The sequence below is a fragment of the Schistosoma haematobium genome, chromosome 4 (assembly GCF_000699445.3).
Source record: "Schistosoma haematobium chromosome 4, whole genome shotgun sequence".
Classification (NCBI taxonomy): domain Eukaryota; kingdom Metazoa; phylum Platyhelminthes; class Trematoda; order Strigeidida; family Schistosomatidae; genus Schistosoma; species Schistosoma haematobium.
In genome coordinates this window covers 37,662,764-37,682,073 of record NC_067199.1, presented here as the reverse complement: position 1 = coordinate 37,682,073, position 19,310 = coordinate 37,662,764, and the positions used below count along the sequence as shown (strand labels likewise).

The 19,310-nt window shown below is 33.5% G+C and overlaps 1 protein-coding gene across 1 annotated transcript in view; it reads left to right on the top strand.

The window, feature by feature from the left end:
* Positions 1-6,156: 6,156 nt before the first annotated feature.
* MSH4_1 (MutS protein msh4) overlaps positions 6,157-19,310 on the top strand; it is a gene marked incomplete at both ends in the record, with an annotated part of 38,505 nt that continues 25,351 nt past the window's right edge. Inside the window, 6 exons of the mRNA XM_035729723.2 lie at positions 6,157-6,370; positions 10,115-10,263; positions 11,818-11,944; positions 14,278-14,344; positions 16,746-16,867; positions 18,635-18,778. Coding sequence (XP_035585581.1) covers positions 6,157-6,370; positions 10,115-10,263; positions 11,818-11,944; positions 14,278-14,344; positions 16,746-16,867; positions 18,635-18,778 — 823 coding nt within the window. The remainder of the gene's footprint in view (positions 6,371-10,114; positions 10,264-11,817; positions 11,945-14,277; positions 14,345-16,745; positions 16,868-18,634; positions 18,779-19,310) is intronic.

Below are 19,310 nucleotides of genomic sequence, written 5' to 3'. Positions count from 1 at the left end.
GAGTATCTCAAAACCGCGTTGTGGGCTATACAGAGGAACGTGGTCCGGTCTAATCGAATAAATTTTGGGTTCGTCAGTCCGTTGTTCCAACCGACTATTGGTTGTTTGGTCGGTACATAGATTTCAGCAAGGCATTTGACAAGGTTTCACACTTAGGTCTTATGCAGAAGCTCTCGGGGATCGGAATAATAGGTGCCGTACAGGAATGGATAGGAAACTTCTTGTGTGATCGGAGACAGAAAGTGAGGGTCAATGAAACGCTGTCCGAATGGAAGCCGGTTAAAAGTGATGTACCACAAGGCACCATTTTAGGCCCTCTACTTTTCCTTCTCTACGTTAATGAATTACCGCTTTCGCTTAAGTCGTCAACATTATTGTTTGCGGATGATGTGAAAATCTAGAGAACAATAAGAAGTGAGGCTGATCATTTGGATACCCAAGCTGACTTAGATAAATTAGTTGAGTGGGTTCGAGGTTGAGGCTTAGAAATCAATTCTAGGAAGAGTGTGCTGATGCACATTGGACACGGTAATAGTTACAATTATACTATTGATGGTACATCTCTTCCACGCGTTCAAGAACATAGAGACTTAGGAGTAATAATAAGTTATGACTTGAAAACAACTACGCATTGCAACGCAGCTGCTGTCAAAGTTTTTCATGCGTTATGGTCACTTCGCCGAGCAATGTTCCGAATTTTATACCCCACTTGTGTAAGACCACACTTTTAGCAATGTATCCAAGCAGCTTGTCCATGCCTGATAAAGGATACTAACTCGTCTGGGCGTGTTCAGCGTGTGAGAACAAAGTTAGTGAAGGGTCTTTCTAACCTCCCTTACGATGAGCGCTTAAAACACCTAAAACGTTTCCCCTTATCGTGTCGTAGGACACGGGGTGACCTTACACTGGCATTTCGAATCTTTCATTATGATTTGGATGTTAATATGTCTTATATTTTTGCTCTTTCCAGCAATACTAATCTCCGAGGTCATAGCAAGAAGGTTCACGAACCACGACCTAATAAACTTAAAGTGAGGTCCAGTTTTTCCCATCGCGTATTCAACGACTGTATCGCCTTACCCGAACAAGTAGTATTAGCCCCATCAGCAAATATTTTCAAGAATAAGCTGGATCTTCACTGGAAGGCAATCTGTCAGGATTAACACAGGTTCAACAAACTACTGACCCTATTACTGAGGACTGAACGAAATGCAACTGGTTTCAGAACTCATTTTCGCTTAAAAATTTGATTTCAGTCTATTTTTGACTTGGTAAATGGTGAATTTCACTAGCCTGACTTTGCAATGTTACAAATGACCACATTAGGCTTACTAAACATTCACACAGACTGTCAGCAACAACTATGTCAAAATACTAATAAAGTGAAATAAATGCCATGTGACAAGCACAAACATTTCGAAACTCAAAGTGAGACGGAAAAATCTGTTAATACCTGATAAATAATGATATTTCCAAATCCTCGAAAATGTGTTACATGTGCGTGAAAACCTACGGCTTAACGCCTTGACTGTCCCTGCGTATTTGAAACCGCTCATGGATAGAATTCAATTACCCCGAGATGCGCTAAATATCTAGATAACGAAGTTGGGGTAGAGTGATTTATATTCCCAACTTTAGTCAATTTGCGATGCTGTGAGGCCGACATCTGTTAGAATCATAAACATTTATCTCATACTTGATAAAGATTCTAGAAACTATTGTGATCCAAATTATTCCCTCGTATTTGTGAACAGTCGAGCTTGTGTTGCTCCAGATAATAGAGTTCTCTAAGGATGGTAACCACACAAGAATAAAGGAAGGCTGACAGATTTATCTCAAAAATAACATACACTTGAATCCAAGTTTGCTCCAATTGATGAGTCATAAACACTATATATTCCTCTGGTGTTCAGTTTAAGGAGTTAACGCAATTACCTTTGCATCTCTGGGTCATCATAGGCCATGATAAAGTATTTAGATAGTATAGATTAAATTACATTTCTGCCTGTCAGAAAGTGTGGAATTCATATACTTCTATCTTGAGAATAAACTGATGCCTTGTTCTTTCAGGCGATATTTGCATATAGTTTTCAGACCTTATTGCCCTCATATTAATTTATGACAAAGCTGAAGGCGATCATAAAAGAACTGGCCTTGGACATTTCTGGTTGATTGACTAGAAATATGTTACTATGATCACGGATTGGACTGCATTTGTAAAGATCACTTTGAAGGCACGCAAAGGACCGGTGCCAATGAGCGAGATAACTTTCAGTGCTCCTTTACAGTCAGTCCATCGATTACTAATCAATATTTAATTTGTCTAGACTTTTCTAATATTAGAACACAAATTAAAAATGCTTATTGGTTTAGGCTATTTAGTTGATATCGATTACAAACTAGAAAGAATTGACAGTTGACTTGATCTACTGAGAAAGTTCATGATCCATACTGAATATAGATTTTGAACATTGAAATTTAAATCCCACATTTTAGGATTGTTACTTGTTTTCGTGTTTTGATCTTGTATGATTTAAAGCTGGGTGAAATACTATCGATTATGTTATGAATTTGCTAATACACTGAGACATGAGCCGAAAAATATGGAATTGTTTTTAATATTTCATTGTAGAAGTATTCCATAGATTATATACATATATATCCGTGGAACTGTGTTGAATGGAAACAATTGTTCCCATCACTTAAGTGATTTTTTTTCACCAGAACAGATATATTACATACTTAGCTCTAATTTGTGGCCAGGCCAGTTAAAATGATTTGAACAGAATCGGTTTTGCACTAAATGGACGTTTGGAATTGAGCAACTTGGAAGAGCAAAGTCAAGAGAGACTATTTTTTATTGTGTCTTCTTCATAAATGTCAATTGATGTATTGAGGTACTCAGTTTGGCTAAAATATCTTTATTGCATTTATCAATTTCCCGTCACTCCTATGAATCTTGGTCATGATTCGTATCAATAGGATACACGGATATAAACATCCTCCAGAAGTATGTAAACAATGCACAATTTACACTTCACTTAGTCAGGATACACATAGGCATATTGACTTTTAAGCGGTTATTGACACTGTTTATAATGTACATATGTCCATATCTTGAAACCAACAATAGCATTACATCTTTTCCGTGAAAATGATTCTCCAAGTGTGTGGAGATATGTACGACTAATTGGTTTTTTATTATTCACATAAATTGCTCCACCTTTTGTTAATCAAGTCCCTTGATTTCCAACTATTTTTCCCGTTTTTAAGCAATAGGTCTATACTTTTGTATCTCGGAGATATTCATTCTTGTATAGTCTATTTCCTTAAATCATTCGTTGTTGAGTGTTGATTTCAAGTCAGTTTATAATCCAACAGATTTCTGTGAGAAATCAATTAGTCTTCAGTTTTCAGTAATAAAGATAGAAGGTCTATCGACGTATATTAATCCTTGCAGTTTTCAACACTGTGAAGTTTCAATCAACTGAAGGTGCTGATATCACGTGTTCCGTCAAAGAATTTCAGTAATTCACCACTCGATGCGAGAAAAAAACTCCAAACGTAAATGATTTGATCTCAGTTTCTGAACTTTCTTTGGATGTTTTTTCAAATGATTAGTCCTAGACTGAAAGAAAAGATAAGACATAATAATATCAAGATCATCGTTCAGTATACAATAAGCCAATATTAGATCACCTGGTATTCTACGGTAAGATAACGGAAATAAGTTGAGGTGTCTTAGTCTGTCTTCATAAAATAGGCCAGATAGACCTTTTACCACCTCAGTCCCTCGTTGTTGGTCTCACTCCAGTATATCCACCTCCTACTTGAAACAAGGACTCGCTGCTTGAATCTCATATTCCAAATGTGGTCACACGGAAGTCGGGTATAATAGTCTAAACATTTCATCATCCAAATAGTGGAAAGACCTACAAATAGACCATAACACTCCATAGCCTTTTGCAGCAGCAACCTTACAGTGAATCGTAGCTTTGAGATCACTGCATAGTATGACTCCTAAATCTTTATAGTCTTACTTTGGGTAACACGATTCCAGATATTGTGTAGTGATACTAATCATAATAGTTATTTAATTGCATCACCACACTGTTGTTAGGATTCACTTCTAATGACCACCTGTCCATCCATGTCACCAATGAGCTGAGATCATCCTGTAATACTAATATATCTGACATACTGTGTATGGATCTTTAAATCTTTATGTCTTCGATGAAGAGTAGAACGGATGATTTTGATACAGTTGGTAATTTATTTACATAGCGTAAAAAGAGAAGAGGCTGGAGGATTGTGCGTTGGGAAACTCCGCTTTTTATAGGTCCCCACGATGAGAAAGCATCATTTACCCTGACCCTTTGCCTCTTGTTATGGAGAAAGTCACTTATCCAGTCTATGACTGTATAATGGATTCCGAAGCGTTCCAGTTTTAATTTAAGGCCAGAATGGGAGACCATATCGAAGGCTTTACTTAGATCTATGAAAATCACATTAGATGGTGGTTGGAGGTAGTTAACAGGAAACCCTGGACCCGGGTTTCGCGCTACTTGGCACTCGTCTCTGACTGTGAAGCTTGGTGACACGGGATCGAATCCGTTAGGGAGCACCAGTTCCCTCAAGATTACAGGTATACCTTGCTGACGAGCGCCAAGTAGCATGAAACCCGGGTTCAGGGTTTTCTGTTGATCACCTCCAACCACCAGCCCACCTCAACATAGTGCACGCAATGTCGAGTCACCTAAACTGGTGGTGACTTGACATACATGACATTGATCACCACCAAGTGATCAATCAACTGTGAAAATCACATTACACGAATGTTTTGATCTTTTGCTATGGCCCAATCCTCTCCGGCAATAAGAAGACTTGCCAAACATGATAGGCCTCTCCGAAAACCATTTTGTTCTCTGGGTAAAAGATTATGCCCTTCCATATAGTTTATAATAGCTATACAAATATTTTTTCCATTAGTTTTACAGCTGCACTAGTTAAGCTGAAGGGTCGATAGTTACCAAATAGATCTCTACTCATAGCCTTATACACCGGACTATTTATCGCGTCTTTACAGTCTCTGGGCAGTCCGGACTACCGCAGAGATGTATCAAACAGTATCGCTAAAGGTCCAACAATTACATTTGATAGGGATTTTATAATCATAAGATCAATATCATCAGGACCACTGAACTTATCAAGTTTGAGACGCTGAGGTAGTCTTAATACAGTGTACGTCTCAATAACCGCAGGGTCTATCAACGAGCCTCCATAACCACAGTAAATCGTTGTTCGTTCCTCATTACTAATAGAAAACACTTTACCGACATATTTCAATATAGCTTCAACTTTTTCGGTATCATTTCTTGCCAATATTAACGGATTTTCTTGTATCAAAAGTGACGGAATTCTATCGCTTCTCTGAGTTCCGATCAGGACTATATTTACAATCCCTAACCAATTGTTTTTTTATATGACCGTCTAGTCTTACTTATTAACGCTTTACAAGCATTTCTAATCTTACAATAACTTACAATATCTTTAACAAATTTCCAATTTGGAGTTAGGATATGTATCGTAGAACGAAACAAATACACTGTTAACAAAATGTTTGACAAAGTTCAAGACGTTACTCATAGCTCATTCACAACTTAAGTAAAGCATTTTCATAGAAATGGTTAAATGAAATAAAGCTCAAAATATCGGGACCAATAAGCTGCGTAACCATGTTTAGAAATCAAGTATGTTTACACACTGGCTGTAACCCAATTTAAGGTGTGGCTACACTTTCGTTTGTGTTAGTTGAAAGTATGTATTTTATTTTAACCAAAACTAGTCATCATATAAGGCCTTAGATTTAAGTAGCTGTTGAATTGCTTGTAAAATTGATCAAAAAAGGTATTTTTGGTCAATTTAAGGTAACATTAACAGTTAACCCAAATGCCTTTCCTTCTTTACTAGTGTTAGCATACTAAGATAGTCTAGCTTCAGTGATCACTTTCTACAAACGATATACATGTTTAATAGCAAACTAGCGATTGTTCTTTTTGTTATAACAGAACCATGAACTGAGGGTTCTGAATGTTAAACTTTCATCGCTGAATACCATCGAAGATTGAAAAAGTCTTTTTTGTCTTTTTGACAGATATGATGTATTCTGAACATTACTCTAAAATATTTGAAAAGTACAAATGGAAAAAGCAACAACATCCACTAAATTCTACCCATTCATGTCCAGTTACCAGTAATGATGTCCCTGGAAATCGCATCAAACAGAATCCCCAGGCTGCTTTAAATTCATCCAGTATCAGGTCATCTAACTTGACAAGTGCAAGTAAATTAAAATCTCATGTTTTGCTTAGTAAGTAATAGTGTATACGAATTGTTTGTCAGCCAAAAATTAGTTAGATATTTATGCCTCTCATCTTAAATAGACTAGTATTACGGGATAATGATTCGCGTTTCTTTCATATAAGTGTTAACGTTGTATGAAATGAGTAACTTGATTAATTTTCTGCAGTTGCGAGCTTTACTGAGCTCTCGACTTGGACTAAAGTGAATAAATTTTATATACTAAGAGGTAGTTTTTGAGTGTCAGAGCAATTATTATAAATCTCACTTTTCTCAAAATATCAACATGATATACTACAGTTCTCTTGAATCTGGTGCTAGCCAGTAGCCCAATGTTTAACTTTTATACCTTTAATTAGTGATACACTCCTGTGATTTTGAAACTGATATAAAAATTTATTCGTCAACGTTCAGAAAAATGGATATTAAATTGCACTAATTATGGTCAAATTGTTCAAACAAACTTTATAAACTTTTTGGTTCGTATATTGACATTTTGATGATACTTCTACCGATTATGTTTACCCGATATTTTAAATGTTTTTTCCGAACTTTAAAAAATAGGTTTGCAACAGCTAGTCTCTGAGTTTATGAAAAACAGAGAAAAGTGAATTATGTATGTAAAACTTTCAGTGACTGAAGTTAAATAACTTCAGTCTTCCTTTTGGTACTCCGATTTATTGAACAGTGGTTTAGTATATAATTGTTTTGTGAATCTAGTTGTAATTTATAATCTAGATATTTGATTATTTCCTCAAAATATCCCGGACCAGAATACTGAGTTCAACTTGGAGTTATTTTAATTTCAGTTACACAGAGTTTTTATAAATATTACTTCTTTTCTAATGCAGCTCTCATTTTGGCTGCAAATAGAACGACGCCAGTTATCAGGTAAATTTCTTCTTAAACAAATAGATATGCTCTTTTGTAAATTTTTACGGGCTACCGATATTTTACAGTGAACAGAAATTGTGCAAAATAATCGAGGTATTGGGTTTTATTTGGCTTCTCATTAACTGGAAACTTATTTGACAGTAAACAGACCCACTTGCAAACACAAATAAGTAGCGGATTATAGAAGGTCTAAAAGTTTATCTTGTCTTTCCAGAAGGTATCAACATACGACGCCATAGATTTTCTGGTAGTAGGTTTTCTATTAGTTAGAAAACGTTTGTGATGATGTGTCATAAGTCGTGTTAAATGAATAACCTTAATTGGTATTGTTACGTGAAGCTACTTTTCGCGAAAACTGACAGTGTATCTTTACTTAGAATAACTTTGTCGTAAACTTTGGATACTTTTTTAAGACTTTAGAGGGCCGTCATTTTAATAGTTTGAGAGGCAGAACATTCAAAAGAGAGTAATTTTTCAGCAACTAGTTTGACATTGGATACCAAATATTTGTTTAACAATACATACAATTTTAAGCAAGCATAAAACGTAAAGTGACACTTCTGTCTGGGATTCAGAATACCTAGAAATGAGTAATACGTTTTCCGGTAAAACTATCAAAGATCTTAAGAACATGAAACATTAGATAAATTTTTCTCAGTCTTTTACTGCATCCAGCAAACATCTTAATTCTATACTGATTTCGGGGAGCATTTGATCTCAATTCCTCTGAAACTGATGTAACTAATTAAACATTATTTTGTTCATTATTTATCATCTTAATTTCATAGTTATCAAGTTAACATATCACCAATGTATCTACCATTAGACTTTCTGATTCAGTCTATGAACTGATGTCATCCCCTGGTTGCTTAACAGACTTCTGTTTTCTTCTCAGAGTTATTATTCATGGTGCGTTGGAGATAATTATCGGGCGATAAAAATTACAAGCTTTGGATATATTTTTCAATGAGATATCATAATGGATTACCCATGCATCATTCTATGTAAATGTGAAAACTTAAATCAACTATCTTGTATCAAACATTTTTAATTGCTTTTTATATTGTTCGAAAGACAATGGACTCGAGCTTACGGTTACAGTACGACATACCCGATCAATCTATCTCAGTTTGAATGGTTTTAAACAAATAAAGCAACCAAATCTCGGCTCTTAATCTAATATCATAGTGCCAGTGTGGTAGGAGGATGAGGTTAAAATAACTGACTAATTTTCAGCCGGCTCTCAGCCAATCAGGAAACGCCTTTGCAAATGAGTGGTTTATAGAAAATAATACCGCAAAAAATGAACAGATTTTACACAGTCAATGAGTGTTTATTAATGTTTTCTACAGATCTCTCCTCCTAAAAATTGAAAAATAACGACATATAAACTCATGCTAGTGGAGATAGTTTGCATATGTTATTTAACACTTAAAAGAACCCGAACAGATTTACAAGTATCTCCAAATTATTCCTAGTTAGGATTAGGTATTTGTGGTTAGGATTAAGAGTTTTAGCGTTAATATTTTCACATTTTAATTACTCATTTGTCAGTTGAGACATGTTCAATTACGATGTTCTATTGTTGTTTTGTGCATTTATTTAATCTGCTATTCTATGTTGATCATTGAATTAAAGTTATATTTTTAACGAGTTTGTATTTACTTGATAAAAGAAAATACACGGGTTTAAATTTTAGTAATATGACCGTTATTTATTTCCAATTTTCTGTATTTACAGATTATACGGATTTGGGGATAGTCCAGGACATAGATTGAACTTAATTTGATTTGTATCAGAATGGGCTTTGTGGAGATTGTAGTAATTCCAATAGTTGAGATCATGAGTTAATTGGAGCTAGCCCACCATTTGTAGATGTTTTCTCTAATTTGTGCAATAATCGTTAACGTACTGAATAACTAGTCGAGGAAATTTCAATGGCTTATTTATAAACATATCTTACTGAAATATTAATGTATTTTATATGTTTTCTGTGTGCTAATTATAATCTTGAGGACAAGACATAAATACTTAAGCAGCTTTAATTCTGATCATGTGTAAATAATATGATTATAAATGACTGCATAAACTGAGAAAAGACTTTTCCTTAGGTTATTTCTAGTTATGAAACTGTAAAGGGAATTTGAAAAAAGTAAAACAAATGTAGTTTCCATAGTGTAATAAGAAAACAAAGATTATCAACACTATGTGATATATTGGCGCAATACATTTCGAACAGTTTGATCACATATACTTAGTAATATTAGCTTATTATCCAGAGTGATGAGGTTTCAAATTGTTTTCACACGATTATTTTCCTTATTATACTTATCTCCTCTTACCTTTCATTTCTAGTCTAGTTGATCTTTTATTTTTATGTTTAAATGTTCTTAACAAGTATATGTGCGATCAGATTGTTCCAAGTATCTTACGCTAATATATCATCACATAGTTCTGATAATCTTTATCTTCTTATTACACTATCAATATTTATCAAAGGGACTAATTGCTTTACAAATGTAGTTATTGTAATCCTCTTCATAAAAGTCAAAACAGTTGAGAAAGAGCAACTTTGAGATTTCGCTCACTTGTACGACAATTTTTAAAAATTATAAACGTTTTATTTATTATGACAGTTAGTTACTATCTGATTGACTACAAATAATTTACTTTATTTCAATTAAATTTAAATGGTTATAAGTGAAGTATTTTAGCTGGTTAACATGCATTACCTTTTACATAATTTATTTGAGTAACATCTTGTTTTATATTTGATCCTAGAGTTTCCTACAACCTCAGTGAGATTGTACTTGCTCCATTTAAATTTGATAAATATTCTTTGAAATTTTTTCCTATGAAGGTATAGTTGAAGGAAGAGGTCAATCAACTGGAGAAATAGGTTTAGCTACTATCGATATTTACTCAGCAAATGTTGAATTATCACAATTTCGTGATACTAGCAGTTATAGTCGAACACTTGTAAAACTACTTTTATATTGTCCTACAGAAGTGAGTTTGTACGGTGTTTTTTTTCACTTCGATAATCTTTTTGAAAATCTTAACACTTTCAATGAATAAATGGCAAAAGTTAATAAAAAGGCATTCAGTTTGTGTTACATAAAAATATCCTCAAATAACCATATGATTAATACTTACTAAATACATACAATGTAATCCACTAAAAAATAAACATTCAGGTTCAAATATTTTTACTTTCCTCGCCTTGTCCGATTAGACTTAAATTCAATTGAACATGGTTAACAAAGGAATCATGGTATCTTCATCGCACTACAGCTTATAAATATCGTGTATATAAAATGTTAAGATCCATGGGAATCTATGGATTATTTAAAGTGATTAGAGTCAGAATGGGAGTTTGTAGAGATTGTAGTAATTTAACTGTGGAATTCATGAGCCGATTGAAGCTAGAATCAAAGTAAAACTATAGTTAGTCCATTATGTACGTTAAAAATGCAACCATCTTCACAACTTCGTCAGGCTAACACTAATCATTTGCTCACTAGTGACCAATGTTGAAGGGTAATTACTGAAGTTTTAATGAAAAACCGTGACCATTGGAGTTCAACCATATCCGATATGATACTAATATCACCATTGGCAACGAAGCATGATCACACAATACTGTGAACTGGCTGAAGTTAAAAGTGCAAGCCACTGGCTGTTAACTCAATTGCCTGAAGTTTAAATGTTAACCTCGAGACTTAAGAGACATGGTTCCAGCCCTTGGCGGGGTCATAAATTATTACTACTGAGTAGGCCCATACTAGGACAAAACAGTTGTTAAATACCCTTTGGCTTACAACGGTTATTCTACTTCAGCAATTCTGTAAAGTAAACTGTAAACGCAAAATAATCGGTACAAAATGTCAGTTCATAGCTGCATAGGGAATGAATTTTTCAGTCGTACTGATGAATGAAATATTTAGTAATTGTGATTTGGCTCCATTTTTTGATCAAATACCGATGAAGCTAGATTATAAGAATTATTTTCGACGTAGACTGACAAGAACAAAATAAAGGTGAATTATTATAACTGTTGGTAAGGTCAGATCTTAAAATGAATTTGAATGGGATCAGACTTTTATAAGTTTATTTTCGAATAGCATTTATTTATGGTTCAGGAAATTAAGAGCACAATTTTCACGACATCATGAATGAATTGACCATTTTTCAACATAAATATTGCTGGAAAATGGAATTTGATCTTCACTAGATGTTAAATGTGGTTCAGGTATTTAATTTTACAGAAAATTATCCGCATAATTTCTGTTTTGTTCCTTCTTTCTCCACTCGATTGACTTGTATATGAAAGAAAAATGTACAATTCTTATAAAGATACTTACTGTTTACAAAGCTTAACAGAATAAATTGGGACATCTCTATCTGAAATTATGACTAGAAGATATCAGTATCTAATGTGTCATATAATTAACATATGTTATGATCAAAGATTTTCATGTAATATCCCTTAGCGTACAATTTGCTTCATTTATTATAATCAATATGTTACATGATCAACAAATATAACATTATTTTGTTCAGATAATTCTTCCTAAATCTGGTTTGGATCCAAATAGTTGTATGAGGAAACTTGTGAAAATCCTACTGTCTTTACGCAATGGTATGACATTAAATGGTGTTAACAGAAATCATTTCAATGATAAACAAGGTAATTGAGAAGACTATCAATCAACAAAGTTACTTACTATAAGTTGACATAATATCACAAGTTTTTAATTATTCTCAAAAGGATTGTCAATCTATTTTACAGTTTATTGCATTTTAGTCATTTGACAGGGAACTGTGTCACTAGATAACTTTTGAGATATGTAGGGAAGTGATTCCTTGAATGATAATAAAACTAGTGCTATACCGGTCGCTCAATTTTGGGAAAATTTCGGGGGAAATGCGAAAAAACCCTGAAATTTCCCCTGGTCTGGGGTTTTTCCTTGAAATTCCAAGTTATTTTAGAGAAATCCCCAGAACTTTTGGGGATAACAGAATTTTCTAAATCTTTGAAAATATCCATTTAGTTCTTTGACAAAATCCCAAAACTTTAGCGCATCTTTGGGGAAATCCACCTAATATTTTTCAAAAATTTGGAAAAGTCTATTTACCTTCTTCAGAGAAACTTCAAGATTTCCCTTTTTTCTGAAAATCATACGGACTTAGTGGAAATTAGCTAGAATTCCCTATGCATATATCCATATTTCTCTTTTTTCAGTCAATTTCGCAAATTTAACGCAATCTTAAAACATTTACGCCATAGTTGTCAACATTAACATGTCTGTTGTCGCACACACACCTAGGTTGCGTAAACATTTTCCGTGGAAGCAAGCGAACACTTACTAGATGATAATATAGTGTCAGAACGCAATCATAGTATATTTACCGTATCGACGTAGTCCTATCTTACTAGCCTTTGTGTTAACGAACTCAACCGATAAGCATTACCGTAGTTAGAAGACTGATGCGTTATATTAAAATTAAAAAAGCACATATAAATTTTCCGCTAAGAATCTACGTCTTCATATTATTTGCGATTGTAATTGGCCTTTTGTTGTGTTTATCACATGGAAGTTTGACTTTCGTTAACAGTGTTTTACAAAAAGAAAAGAAACGTTACTCTTCTGTGTAATTAACGTGATAGCAAAACAGCTAAAGTGTTAATAGTAGACAAATGAATGCTCAATGTAATAGCAGTCATTTGACTTGTGAATCTATAATGCAATATGAAATGTGTATTGTGTACGAAATAATAGTACAAAAATGTTTGCTGAAGTAGAAACTTACACTTAGATCAATGAGCGCAAAGCTAGCTGAAAATAAGATAGACAGGAAATAATAATTCCAAGATCAACGTATAACAGTAACTAATGTAAAAGCAGAAAGACATTCAATAACGGATCTAAAATGCATTTGGCTCACCCTTTCTTTGGATCACTATCCATGCTTGTTTCTTTTATCTCTTGAGTCGTGCAAGAAGGCCTGGCTCGTAACAACCTCGGTGACTGGGATATTTTGAAGTAAGAAATATTATGTTGTTGAATAATATTAACAGTTTTAGACAAAACTGACATACTAACAATTCACTTACATCGTAAAGTTAACTTATTACATTTGTATAATAACTTCATACGGGAATCAAGTACATGTATCAACTTTACATAATACTAAATAATTATTTGAAAAGAAAGTGTATCATTCTCTTTTAGTTATATAAGTAATTATTGAGATGACTAACTCTGAAAAAATTATTTATATGCATTTTTGATTAAGTTGGCTATCTGTCTGGTTGAATAGATAGTTGGTTACTTGAACATAATACCAGTGCAACTAATAATAATAATAATAATAATAGTATTGTAATCCACAAAAATAGTCAGAGGGTATGTACCTTAACTTCGAATTACAAAGTATTTACATAATACATATACACAACATTTAATCGTCCTTTAGCACCTTCTAGCGTGTTCTGCAATCTGAACTGTCTTTTTGACTGGTCCCAAAGTATTTTGCTAACACCGTGTTTTCTATTCACTGAGACTCATCACTCTGTCTGTCAATTGTTGTGACTTCGACGCCACGTTCCGCCATACCTTGCTTACAAAACGTTTTGTGAGTAGCGTTCAATACACTACCACATCGAATATTTTACTCATGTTTTCCTTGATTTATAATTCTTACATGAATAATATGACCTCTTATAGCTGTGCTACTTCTAGAAACTAATGTATAATGTATCATTTTCTCGTAAAAATAATGCTGGATAAAAATGATTGTACCAAGGGCTATATATTTTGTTAACTTTAAATGTTTGAGTCGTCAGGTGGCGTCCTGGCTGGCACACTATTCATTTGATAATACAAAAACTTAGCTTGTTATAAGAAATACATAGTCACAATTAAATTGCTGAATAAACTAATTCAATCAAAACTGTGTGATTTTCTTCAAACCATGGTTAGGATTATTGAATAAATTTGCCATCATTGTTATCGATAGGTTTACACTATTTAAGAAGATTATGCCATCCACATTACATTCCATCTATATACGCTATTAAAGAGAAGTAAGTAAGCGGTTTTTCAGATCTTATCGAGTTTTTTCGTTTAATCTGGTTATATTTTAGTAATAATTTTTCATTATTTGCCGAATATAGTTCATTTGATTAGTAATGGTGACGTAACAGTTAATGAATACAAACAAACTCAGTTCATCCCGCTTAGATGGAAGCACAAAAGGTCATATTCAGTGAAATATGACCTAAATAAAATAACATGTTGAATATATTATCTTCGTACCTACATTCCCTCTAATGCTTTTGAAATGGTTCCTCTTTCAAAACCTTGAGGATGCTGATGATGATAACTGAAATTAAAGGGTTAAATTTACATCAAAGGTTAGAGAGGAGTATCCTATTAATCGTAATTGTTTTACAAAACTAATCAAGTTTATTTAGATGCATGAGTATACCTAAATTAGACTTCAGTGTAGGTAAACAAGTAGTTAATTTTCAGTGACTATTAGAGAAATATTAGTCTCATCGTTCTCCTACAATTAAACTTCTCTCTAATGGTTGTCTCGTATATGGTCAAGCTAGTTTTGTTAGCTTTTTGTCACAAACTTGATCAAAGTATGCCGAAATTTTGATTTTCAGTCTAACTCTAAGCGTAAAGAAGAGGTGAAATCTGGTTCACATTTCCGAGTATTGGCCATTGGGTAGTGGGACTTATCTCATAAACTGACATAAGCGGTCAGTGGAAATTAACCTAATCCATTACTCTATAGTAACATCGGATTAACACTGTTAATACTCGTATCGGATACACACATGGACGTATACCTATGTGTATGATATAGGATGCATAGGTCAATTCGATCTGTAGATTGTCGGTATACATGTAGTGTACACTTGAGGAAATACATTTCAATCTATAATATTTATGCTTACGTGCATGTTCGGAATACATATTTTATGACTTGTATACTACAAGTATTCATATAACATGCATTTCCACCAGTATAGCTGAGATGCTAACAATGAAAAGTATCAAACATAGAAAACAGGAATAGAGGGCATCTTACTCTCTTAATAAAGCCATTCATGTTTATAAGCATCCTATGGAGTCAATACGTTGATTTGATTTGTGAACTTTAGGCGAACGTCTAGTGGATACTTGTAAAAATGAAGATTTAGGAATCAATCCTACCCATCTAACATTAGCAACCCTAAAAACTTTTACCTTTGTGGTTCTTAACATAAAATTCCCCACATATAATTCACTACAAGTAGACAAACATTGTCCAGAGAAGTGAATCAGATATTCAATGAAGACTTCACCAATTTTTCTGCCTTATTTTCAGACTGAGTATTAAGATGATAGAGAAATGCTTGTGTTCTTCATGTAAATAAAGTGACTTATGAAGCGAAACAGTAATGTCAGCAATTAAAGCATTTATTTCAATTACTAAAAATGGTGCTTTACAAACTGAAAAATATTTTAAATAAACAGTCAATCTATCAAATTAAATTATAAAAAGCATTCAACAAAGTAGAATTCACTGTGACACACCTTATAATTTCTTAATTTTCAGGCGTCGCTTTCTTTCTGATCATTTCTTTATTCATGTTATTTCAAAATAACACTCAGTTAAATAAAAGTAACTACAGTTTTACACCTTTTTGTCTAACCGTCTTTCTAGTTTCCAGAAAGTGAATTTGCTGTGACCTATATGCTTCATACAAATATTAGAAGTATTCAGATAAACAGACAAAAGCTGTTCAGTTAACACTATACACACGCTTCATGTTGTAATAACTTAATATAAATAAATGGAGGTATTATTTTAAGTAATTCGTACAATTATGACGGTTGTATTCATGGAAATACTCCCACTGTGTTCAACTTTTCAGTCAAGGAGCCGGAACTTATTTGATATATTTCATTTTAAACGGTTTGGTATTACTGATATTTAGGATAATGGAAGTTTTTGAACTACACATTAGTTCATAAATCTGCACATAACTAATGATTCGAATTTATTCAGTAGAAACTATTGTCTGATAAGTCTGTTGAATAAAGAGAGAATGTATCTTCACTTTGGATTGTGTGGTGTTGCTCTTTTTAAAACATTAAGATTCATCCATATGTACCATTAAATGCCATTTCAGTGGCCTAATGAATAAACGTTAATCCAAGTAGCAGACCGTCCTGGATTCGATCCCAAGTTGTTGGGTCATGGATACTTAGTGTTGAGGAGTTCCATCCTGTGATGAAATGGTCATCCAGTTTCACCCATGTTTTCAATGGTTGTTTAACTTAAAGCAGTTTGAGATTTCAATATATATATATATATATATATATATATATATATATATATATATATATATAATTTTGCTTCCAAAGATTGTTGCTAAGTAACAGAAGTATACAACATACTCATTGCCTATAATTTCTGTTTTTATTTAGATTTTATGCTCTTTCAGCACTGTCTGCTTTACTTAATTATGCTGAAGAAATTCATGGACTTATTTATGCTCCAAAATCAATGAAATTCTCATTTACAGGATCTGTTAAATCTACTATGATTGGTAAGTAGAACTATCCAATTTTTCAATTGATTTGATATAATAAAATAATTATCTAGCAATGCATTTATCGAGGTGATACAACCTACATCCACCTAATGTATAAAGAAATAAGATATATTTTGTGAGCACGTTTTAATCATTTTAGTAAGCTTTCTTGTTCTTAGTTTCACGAAACTGAATACCAAAACATATGTATAAGATATCCATGAACATAGCCATATGTTAGTTATTGGCTTAGTACAGATTTGACAAATTGATAATTTTCATTTGAGGAATATCGACTAAAATTACTGTGTATGATATGGAGAGCCAATTAGAAGTAGCCTAATGATAAGGCCAATCGTCGGTAATCAGTAATGGCCTAAAGGACAATTGCATTTCATTGGATAAGAAATGGTTGAATTTCCTAAGGATTATAGTGGTATACATATGAATGAGTATTCGTGCATTTCATTCAGTAGCCTAATAAACTTTCTCGCTCAAGTAGTAATTTGGTGCGCTAGCGTATAGCACAACGTGTATCAATATCAGATTTGGGACACCGCCGGTCACAACAGTGTATACGATCCATTAATCTACTATGGTACTTAAAAGAAGACAATGAAAACAACGAGACGAGAACCGGACCTATTGTGTTTTGTAAACGTAGCTGTTTATGGGGTCGAAAAGATTTAGTATTTACTAGTTGTGAACACTTATTTATTGGCACAAAAATACCTAGTTTTTCATTGTCGAATACACAACAAAGTCATTGGGCTTCTTGCAAGTATAAGGTTCATCAGTAATATGGATCTATGACCCGACGAAAGATCGGATTAAAGACATTTAGGACTGTTGATGATCTCTTGAACATTTAGACCATTGAATCAGTATTCAGTGGTTTACATTTCTAGCTTCATTCAACCCGCAATATTGCTTAACAACTTTCAAATACCGTCGGTGGGTATCCACCTCATTTTTCGCAGAGTTGAACTCCATTGCAGTTTTTTCACTAGAACTTTGGTAATTTTCTCTTGAACTTAGACACTAAATATTCTATGTTAACTATTAGTACAGGAGGCTCGTGAAGGTCGTTGAATTGCACAGTTTCCACCTTTTTTATTTTGTTATACTTTTCAGGATACTAAAGATAGGTTCATAAAGACAAAACATCCAAATATCGGAAAAGTGAATGGTGATTTAATCATGATCTTATTTTAGATTATCCGATATAGACTTTTAAATAACTATTTTACAGAATGGATGTTCTAATAACGACGTAAATATTCACCTTGAGATATAACGTATATATATATATATATATATATCACAAGTTGAAATCATGAGTCAATTGAAGCTAGACCTCCATGCAAAACTTGGAAGCACTAGACGGCCGTTTCGCCCTAGTATGGGACTCCTCAGCAGTGCGCATCCACGGCCCCGCACCGCGCGGGATTCAAAACCAGGGCGCGCGCGAGCACTTAACCACTAGACCGCTGAGCCGGCATCCAACGGTGTTAATGTCTAACTTCAACCAATCCCCGAAGTTGCGCCACCGTACAACATTGTCTTCAGTGAGCTGATATCTCACAACAGACCTGGTTGAACTCCACTGGTGACAGCTTCTCACTAGAACCCCAGGAGTATCTCCTGGAGTCAGTCACTAGTGAGCAGTTGATGTATATATATATATATAAACTTTGTTGTAAAAATCTAATGAGTCAATAAGCTTCTGAAAGATTGATCATTTTTTGTTGTTATTTTTATTTCTAATCAACTTACTGTTAGATTTCAAAAGTGCAAATCATTTACGTCTGGTTAGAAATAATTACGACTATTCAGCCAAAGATACACTTTATTCAGCAATAGATTTCACCAGTACAGCTAGTGGTGCTCGATTATTACGAGCCAACTTGTTGGAACCTCCATGTGGTATGTCTCTAGTAAGATTAAAGTAACTATTAAAAGTGAATATCTATTTATGGATTCCAATAATATTCATACTAAATTTGACTGTAATATCGTTTAACTGAAGGAGCACTGATAAAAAATTTATCAGTTCCAGTCGTAGAGAACATTTATATGGTCATTTCATTCTTGGAAATATTAAAATTAAATAAATTTAGACGAAGTCACAACCTCTGTGTTTGTTAACAGCATATTCACCAATTATAATCATCTGCAAAATATAGTGTTTTTATTGGAACTTTTCAAGAAAACTGTGATAATTAGAAGTATTTGAATTATAGTACAAACTGGGAATCCCAGATATAACGCAATTGGATCAAGAAATACTAGATAAGCACAAACGAATGTACTGTATTTGGAATTCAAAATCAAGCATTCAACAAGTACAAAGGAATCTTTAGTTCATTCAAACACCACAAACACACACTTAAAATTATAGTTTTCTAAAAAAACGTGGAAATGATGAGTAGTCAAATTTACCCTATTAAATCAAGTA